This window comes from Silurus aristotelis (genome assembly GCF_946808225.1).
Source record: "Silurus aristotelis genome assembly, chromosome: 13".
In the NCBI taxonomy this organism is placed as follows: domain Eukaryota; kingdom Metazoa; phylum Chordata; class Actinopteri; order Siluriformes; family Siluridae; genus Silurus; species Silurus aristotelis.
Genome location: NC_139586.1, coordinates 29,546,989 through 29,556,644, shown reverse-complemented (window position 1 = coordinate 29,556,644; position 9,656 = coordinate 29,546,989). Strand labels below are relative to the sequence as shown.

The 9,656-nt window shown below is 36.8% G+C and overlaps 1 protein-coding gene across 3 annotated transcripts; it reads right to left on the bottom strand.

The window, feature by feature from the left end:
* Nucleotides 1–304: 304 nt before the first annotated feature.
* On the bottom strand, nucleotides 305–5,092 carry cirbpb (cold inducible RNA binding protein b). 3 transcript variants are annotated; one of them, XM_083559440.1, is made up of 7 exons: nucleotides 4,996–5,092; nucleotides 3,944–4,043; nucleotides 3,752–3,858; nucleotides 3,555–3,666; nucleotides 3,248–3,476; nucleotides 2,982–3,043; nucleotides 305–880 (listed from the first exon to the last, which is right to left on the bottom strand). In XM_083559440.1, exons 2-7 carry the CDS (start codon nucleotides 4,041–4,043, stop codon nucleotides 876–878), a joined length of 615 nt encoding a protein of 204 aa, XP_083415566.1. In that variant the 5' UTR covers nucleotides 4,996–5,092; the 3' UTR covers nucleotides 305–875. The 3 variants fall into 3 exon arrangements, with proteins under 3 accessions (XP_083415566.1, XP_083415564.1, XP_083415565.1); XM_083559438.1 differs by lacking the exon at nucleotides 305–880 and adding an exon at nucleotides 1,697–2,829; XM_083559439.1 differs by lacking the exon at nucleotides 305–880 and adding an exon at nucleotides 1,697–2,641.
* Between the last annotated feature and the right edge of the window lie 4,564 nt (nucleotides 5,093–9,656).

The following is a 9,656-nucleotide window of genomic DNA, read 5'->3' as shown; positions in this document are numbered from 1 at the left end:
ACACGACATTCAGGCTCTAGAGGAAGTCTGCTGAATATATTTAACCAGAAATGTTACTTCAACGCGTTTCTTTCTAACCTTTTATTATTAAAAATATTGAATTTTTTTTTAATAACCACGCCCTGACAACGCTGTAATCTGATTGGATGGTTTAAACCACAATAATGGTTTGCTTTGCTGCTTTTGTGTCTCTTGAATCGTATGATCGCCCCCTGGTGGTCAGTATGTAAATGCGCGCGGGGGAATGGGGTCCAAGCTTAACCATCCCATCATATTCAAGAATCTCAAACACAAACCCAACAAGAACATTTTCAACAGTCTTTATTGCATTTTTGCTTAACCCGATGCACGAGAAAAGCAGACAGCCCTACACTGATGTTCTGAGATCACTGTTGAAGCTCAGCTGGCTTGAAGGCTGGACCACCTGATCATGCACTTCTCATGGTGTGCTGACCAGGATTGCAGAGGATACACCCCCCCTATCCAGACACTAAAACAAAAAACACAGAATATAATTAAACAAATCCCTGTATCTTATTCTCTACCCCCCCCCCCCCCCCCTTAAGCATTACTGGATAATCAATGTTCTATAACCTGGTGTTCACTGAACACTTATTTCTCTGTTCAGCCATGTGTAATAGTTGCACTTTTTAATAGTAAGCAAGTAAAGAAAACTGACATAAGTATATGTGGACATTAACTGCATCACACCCAATACCATTCAACATGACCTGAACCCCATTCAGCCTCAGTTTTCTGATCCAGTGATGATTAAACCAGTACTTGCCTCATACCAATCTCACAGTACCGAACTTCTCCCAGACACTAATCTGGTGAACTCTGGCCCACAGCGTCCTCGCTACATCCCATGTGTTTTAACCTGAAAACATAAGAGACGTGTAAATATACACCATACATAAAAAAGGAGTCAAATTATTAACATGCATTAGCAAATATAACACTATTTTTCTTTGAAAAAAAAAAAAAAAATCAATGAGTCAGGAAAGGAACCATTAGAAATTGTTTACAAAAAAGGGGGGGCACTAAAGGACTTTGGGCTGCTTTTCCAAAACGAGCATCAGTGCCTTAAAAGGCAGAGTAAATACCAAGTGGTTTATTTCCCTCCCAGTAGTGCTATTGGGAGACTGGATTACAATTACAGAACACAAAGCAGCAAGTTGAAGATAGGAATCAATCAGCAAATCGGAAAAAAGGGTGGATTTTTCTTCTTTAGGTTTTTTTTATTTTTTATTAGGCACAATACTGATGCGCTCCTAAGAGCTTGACTTTAGAGGACAGAACACTGGGCTCTTTTTTGGCAGAAAAATGTGATGAATACAACAGTTGGAAGGATGCGTACAGGAGATCAAAAGTGGTTACCTCACGTTACAGGACTATTTCCACAATTGCCCTAGTCAAGAGCAGCTTTCATCTCAGAGGACTCGAGTCGGTAGGCACAACACTTCATTCTCCAAGGACATTGTCAGGTTTTCAAAAATTGCTAGCAGAGAACGCTTGGATGCAATGAAGCATTACATATGACTAACTGTAGCACAACCTTATTCTAAAATATACTTTTACACCCAGATCAAGAACCATTAATGCACTAAATTAATTCCCAGATTACCCTCAATACATCACTTTACACCCATAACACTGGATATTTTCTCTTCAAGGTCAATGAATTCAAAGCATGTTCAGAAATTCGTTTAATGGGCTTCATGAAGCCAATTTAACAAAAAGAAAAAAAAAAGTTGTTGGTACACAAAACGGCACATTTCTCTCCCCAAAGGAACAAAACCTTGACATGGATATAAAACTGATCTCCAAGCAGTACTCTTTTTATATTCAAAAGTCACAAAGAGTAAAGTACATTGGGCCACATTGAGCTCAGAGAAACTCCTAATCTGGCAGCACCAATCAGAGTAGTTCACTCTTTGGGAACTTTACAAGTCTTTAGCAAAACAAAGGCGGCCTGCCAGAGCCCTGAGCTCTAAAAATTAGCACACCTTCCCTGCTTTACTAAAGGAATGCATTACAAGGACTTCAAGCCACTAAAAGCACATCACAGCATGGCAAGCTTCTTTTTGAGAGTCTGATGAAGTTTTTTTTTTTTTTTTTTCTTTATTAAGAAGCAGGCGATTCCAAGTGAGACTCTGCTTCTTCTGTAGCAACACCCCCCTCCCCCCTCCAACAGCAATCCATTTGTAAGTGTTTGTTGGTCCAAAGTTTTACTTCAAATAAATTTAAGAAGCTATCAGGCTGTGCTGAACTGGTTAGAGATTTCACGTATGGTTTCAAGAAAAACAGATTTCAACAAAGAAACAAGAGCAAACAAGTGGTAACTGAAGGTACAGGCAATCTAAAAACGGGCTCAAATGTTTTTACAGGAAACACCCCAAAAAAAATATATATATAATGACACCATCTCGGACACGATTTTTCTTCTTTAAAAAAAAGAAAAGAAAAAAAAAGATAGCATCTTGTATTTTTATGTAGGAGAGCATTACAACTAGTAAAACTGAAATGAAACAAAAAAGTGGAGGAAAAAAAAAAATCTCAAGAGTCTTCGAAGAGCACATCTAACACAGCCAGCGAAGTGATGATCTTGGAATCAGGACTGTTTTTTAATCTTGTGTAGCTGAGGACAAGAAGCAGGCAAGAGTAAAGGCACTGGTGCATTTCGACATCCTTCCCACATACAGAACTGATACCACAAAGCAACGACTCATTCTCAATTTCAAGTATCTCCAGGATAAACTACTGGCCATCTGCACACTTAGTCCACTGATGGTAGATTGATCTTTGGTTTGTTTTGGAAAGGTTCATCTGAAATGCATTAAGCAAGCATCTGTTTTTGTTTATTTATTTATAAAATGACTGTTAGTCAGTGGATCGGTATAAATGTCTGACCAGGACAGAACAGGCTTCAGTTTAACAAGTTAGATATTTGTATTGAGCCATTCAGGTTGTATACATACCATAGCTGTCATAACTGTCTCTGTAGCTGCCGAAAGATGAACGCTCGTAACCGCCCTGGTTCCTGCAAGAACACCACAATCACATTATCACACAATAAAGGCACGATAACAAGCACATTAAATATAATGTAGGCAGGTGGTAAAACGTTCAGTGCACAGGGTACAATAAATTAGTGATCCATTACAATATGAAGGTATTGCACAGAACAGGTCTATACAGTTCATCCAAATAAAGCACACCAACTTGGTGATACCAACACACCTACCTGTTGTCTCTGTATCCTCCTCCTCCACCACCGGAGTAGCCTCCGCTTCTGTTGGAGTAACCACCACCGCCTCCACCACCACCGTAGCTCCTTTCACCACTGCCATAGCTCCTGTCCCTGCCTCCGTAACCACGGTCGCCACCACCGTAACTGCCGCCGCCACCACCACCACGACTGTAACTCCTTTCACCACCATAGCTTCGCTCTCCTCCACTGTAGCCACCACCTCCTGAGGTTAAATACATTTGGTTAATAGGGAAATCAAAGAAAGGACTGAACAACAAAAACATCTACCAAAAATACCAACCTCTTCCTCTTCCACCTCTGAAAAATCCCCTTCCACCAGACCCTCTGAAGCCACCAGATCTCCCACCAGATTTACCAGCTTCATCCACACGAATCGTTCTGCCGTCAACAGTCTAAAGGAAGAAAGACTTAGACATTGTATTTTTTTCTTCTTTAAGAATAGCTTACGGATTGTATCGTTTCCCACGAATATGTTACCTTGCCGTTCATGGCAGCCATCGCGTCCTTCGCGTCATCTGGGTTTTCAAACGTTACGAAGCCGAAGCCTCGGGATCTGTCGGTCTCACGATCTCTGATTACGTCGACTAAAAAATAAAATAAATCATGATTGTCTGTTCTGTAAACTCCATGCATGTGTGCAAAGAAAGATTCAAAGAAATACGAATCTACCTTTGGCGATGGTGCCATATTTGGAAAACGCCTCCTCCAGTGAATGTTCTGTGGTCTCATAGCTGAGGCCACCAATGAAGAGTTTTCCTTCGTCCGACATCTGAAATAAACCAAAACATGAGCATTTTTTTTTTTAAATAAAATTTTAATCCAAGAAAACTAATTTGCACATTTCTGTACAATATTGTTTGCTCTGAATAGAAGAATAAAATAATGCAGTCAGGTTGTATTTAATTCTTAATAAATGGGGTCCTGGCTTCACGAGTATTTAATGAATTAACAATTCAGTGATCCGAGAAATGACCAATTTTCAGTAAAAGGACAATAAAAAAAATTAAAGGATACACCTTAATGGACATGTAAGATTAAAATCCAACTTTGCGCACAAGAAAAACGAATAAAATGAAACCCCGTGTTAATTCTGATCTACTTCCTTCCTTATAAAGGATTCACACACACCAGCGCGTGACCATTGTAGAACATGGCCGCGCGCGCGTCCATTCCTGACTGAAATACAATATGGCGGCCACACGTGTTTATTTATCCAATAATATATTTACTATATTATCGTTATTTCTAACAATAAAACCATACGGTTATTTAAAAAAAAAAAGGTTACAGTAGGGTAACATTTATAAAACCATTCCTGAGGGGAAAAAAACCTTTAGGCCTCATTAGCCATCTGCTAGTCGAGCGAGAACAAAAGCAATGCTACAATGCTAATATCACCGCGGCGCTAGCGGCCTTGTCACGGTCTCCCATCTTTACTGATTTTCGGAGCAAGAAATAAATATTAAACACCATGTTCTATTCGCACTCGATTAAGCAGATTAAATATTAGCGTTCGGTGTGTCAGTAAAACGATTCTGCAGTTAACCTGAAGTAAACCCTTAACTGCGTCACATTACACAATTAGCTGTTTAAATGAAACATACACTCGAAAGGAATATATGCAAAAAATATTTAAGAATAAATAAATAAATAAATAAAAAAGCCTAAATATGTTAAACGATTGCACCACAAAGAGTTCATTGTGTTTTGAACACCATTACCTTTCCCCCTGTAGCGACGAGCTGGAGCTGTTCCCGAGTGAGAAGGAGATGAGACTGCGCTTAAGATGGCGCCGCTATATAAACGCCCGCGCCTCATGATTAGCAATGTTTCTCTCATGAATATGCATGAAGAAGGGCGGGGTCTGTTGTGAACACGCCTTTTTTATGCTGCCATCTACCGCATGTATAGTGAGCGGAAGATCGGATCATTTGAATGACTTGGTTCTTCGAATCTTGTTCATCATAGTGAACGATTTTTTTTTCTTTCATTTTTTCATTTTGTTCCTTTGATCAGAAATAAAAAAATATTTTTAATAAACAGATCCCCCAACACGTCTACATACACTATAGTTATGAATTATGTAAAACAGGTTGAGCAGCTTCACCTCCCGTATCTCCTGGTCTGGTCCGTGTCGTTAGTGATTTGTTCAAGTGACTGCCATAATAATTGAAACAATAATGTCAAGATTCGGAAAAACCCTGATCCATTGCAGTGTGTGGAGTATAGGTATTAAAAATAAAATTTCCACTATAGTATTTAATGAAAGAGTTATACAAATAACACTGAATTAAAATGTGTTTTTAGGTTATAAGCCCACTGTTCCATATGATTTCTTTTAGACATATTAACATATTCGGTGGGTAACAATTTCTATGCACATTATTATAACATTTTATACACACACACACACACACACACACACACACACACACACACACACACACACACACACACACAAACACATATACACACACACACACACACACACACACACACACACACACACAGACAGACACACACACATACATATAACCCTAACCCCTAACCCTATATAAAACATTAGTTTACTTAAATCTATCTATCTATCTATCTATCTATCTATCTATCTATCTATCTATCTATCTATCTATCTATCTATCTATCTATCTATCTATCCAGCTATCTATCTATCTATCTATCTATCTATCTATCTATCTATCTATCTATCTATCTATCTATCTATCTATCTATCTATCTATCTATCTATCTATCTATGTATCTATCTATCTATCTAACTATTGAAGAAATCTACATCTACTTTATTATACAGTATAATTAATTCTTGAATCCAAAGTGTTTCAATGTCTTTATTATCTGTATCATGTATTTGCAGCATGTTTTTAGAAACTCTGCTAACTTCAGAATTAATCATATTAGAGATGTTTGGAGTGGTATGAGGAAAATAATCATCTTCAGGAAAATAGGTCACGGAGCACAGAAAAAAACAAAGGTGTAAACGATATAACAAGATAAACCGGTTTTTTCTTTCATTCCGCGCCTCAGCCATTCAGCAGCCATTCAGCAGCCATTCAACACTCAGGTGATTGCCAGACTTCTCACTACTGCCCCCCTGCCTGCCCCAGCTGCCCCCTGCCTGCCCCATCTTCCCCCTACAGCTACAGCTAGCACTCTACAATATCTGCCTCATTAACACAATCATCAGCAGCCCGGATGACGCCTTTTCAGTAACGATGGCTGTGAACACCGCTGTGATGACCTTCTTTATTATGGATATTCAGGTGAGAAGAGAAAAGAATAGGCTGGGCCAGACGCCTGCAAAATGTTTTTGTTTTTCTTTGTTCTGGAACCATTTTCTCGAAACCTCCCCTACAAAAACTTACGGAATAAAAAAAGAAAAAATGTAAGGAATACTGGCGTGTTTTTTTTTTTTTACTTCTGAAAAATTCAGTTTTTTGGACATGAAAATAGTAAAAAATGAGTATTTCACTATATACAGAAAGATGTCAGTTGAAGGTACAACTGTTAATAAAAGAGAATTGTATATAATTACAGCACAATGACATAGTGAACATCATTAACTACAATACAACAATAAATGTGATTAACAATTAGCTGAAATAACCAGCTGAAAGTTACACTCCATACATTTATTCACTTTCTTTATTATTCAGAGGGGTTTGGTTTTTTAAAGCCCTTGTCCTCATTGTTTCCAGATGTGGAAACATTGAATTTCTTTTGGATGTAGTCTGGAAAAAAAACACAAGAACAACATGCTTTTTGATCAAATCATCTATACATGCAAATATAATCTGAAATTTGATGGTGACAAATATGTGTACCATTTTATATATATATATATATATATATATATATATATATATATATATATATATATATATATATATATATATATATATATGTGTGTGTGTGTGTGTGTGTGTGTGTGTGTCTTATATCTTCACAAATGAACAAAATATCTGTAATTTTTTTTCTTTATTTTCAAAACAATATTTTATTATATTTTATATTTGTGTTGTTTGTCAACTTGCCAGCTGCAAAATACAATAAAAATGTTGATTTACAAATTTACAAATTGCTTCACCTTTCATACTCAACTGTAGTTTTTTATTTTTAAACAGAATGAGTGAATTTGTTTAAAGAAGAAATCCCACATTCACTCCTCAACAAGCAGCACTATAAGCTTTAAAATATCCAAATTAAAGAGAGTTAAACTCTGAAAGCTGTTAGCAAGAACAACGTTATACATAAATACCACGAATTACAGTTTTATACAGGTATAATTAGCAAAACATAAAATAAAAAAAATTACATAATTATAAAAATGAATCTGATTAATCAGGGAAAAAAAAATAACTGTCCGAATAATAACAAAATAATAACAAAATAATCCTTAGTTGCGTCAATTATATATTATATATATATATATATATATACACAGTATCTCATTAAAGTAAAAAAAAACCCTCACATTTCAGCAATATTTTATTACAGTACAAGGGACAAAACACGTCATTTTTATTTCTACAGTTTTGTCCCTCGTACTGTAATGAAATATTGCTGAAAAGTGAGGGATGTTCTCACAAAAGTTTGTGTATCAGTACAGATTACATTTCCTCTGAAAATAACTAAAAATTCAGCCACTATTGTCTAAATAACTGGCAACAAAAGTGAGTCGACCCTTAGTGATAACAGCTGAACGTGGTGTAAACATGCAAAACCACATGTTCTTTTCCCATGTTCATGTTTTTATCTGCTTGGCAGAACCATATAAATGTGTGTCTTGTATTAGAGCAGATAAAATTCTCTCATACTGACCACTGGATGTTCCACATGGACCTCATGGTAAAGAGTCTCTGAGGATTTGAGAGAATTGTTTCTCTTCACAAAGATGGCGAGGTGAAAAGAAGTTCAGTATCACAGTGAAACTGAGTTACAGTACAGTGGTCTCGAGGAGTTTCTCCTTCACCAGAGTCTTCCAGTTCAGTTCAAACTTACACTTATGAAGAACATCTTAATTTTTCTCCCCACATTATCTGTGTAAAGCTGCTTTGAGACGATGTACATTATTAAAAGTGCAATACAGATAAACATGAATTGAACTGATTGGAATTAAATTGACATCAAGAGGTTTTCCAAAAAGGGGTTCCACTGAGAAGAAACCTCACACGGGTCCATCAAAGAAGTCGAGTCCTCGTGCTGTGCATCAGCTTCAATAAACAGATGCATGAGTGCTGCAAAATTGCTTTAGAGGTTGCAGAAGCAGAAGGTCCACTCGTCAGTGAGCAGACCGTACGCCACACACTGCAACAAGTCGGTTTGCAGGCCGTCGTCCCAGAAGGACTGGTGTCCAGTATGTGTGGTGACGCCCAGGTGAGAAGCACGAGTTATATTATATTCAAGAGGTATATTTATATTAAGTTTGTAATCTTGCGTACCAGTGTAGATTTTTTACTGCTGCCTCTGGAGCAAAAAGTAGTAAAGTGTCAAAGGCATAAACCTTCTCAATTTTCTTCATCAGGTCAGCTAGGGGACGACGCTCTCCTTAAAACAAATTAATGCAAAATAAATTACATTTATTTAGTTAAATAATCAACAAAATAAATACATTGTGAACATGTTTGTTTATTGCTTGTGCTAAAGTGATGGCGTAACTGAATCTTTATACACCAAACTGGTTGGTGAAACAGTCACAGGTCCATATATAAAATCAGACTCTTACAAAAACGATTAGCATATATTTTAATATTTCTTTTATTAATTATTAAGTATGTTCCCCATTCATTTTTTACCATAGAGGTTTTTAGTCCATAAAGAAAAAGACAGAAGTTAGAAGACTGTGTAGATAACAACCTTACAGAGGGAAAGACATACAAACCGTGTGAGAATAACACAATTAAAACTGACGGAGGAATTCAAACCTATTCATTTAAATGAGCAAAAATAAATATGCATACAAATACAAATACATCAGTAATACAGTCGATTACGTCATTTGCAGTGTTTCACAGCAGTGGTGGAGCTGCAGATCGCTTTTGGATATCACTCGCTGATTGATTGAATTTTCTGCACAGCATCATGGGTAATGTAGTTTTCCCCCTTTTAAACGTTTGGTTTTAAAAAAATGAACAACATAAGTATATACGAGTGACTCAACCCCTGGATTTACAACAGGTCTGTCCTCAAATGTTCAGTTATTGTTAAAAGTTAATTTCAGGGATATATGAATGAGATGAAAATGAGATGAAAACATGTATGATCAGGTGGATGAGATAGATAGATAGATAGATAGATAGATAGATAGATAGATAGATAGATAGATAGATAGATAGATAGATAGATAGATAGATAGATCATATGC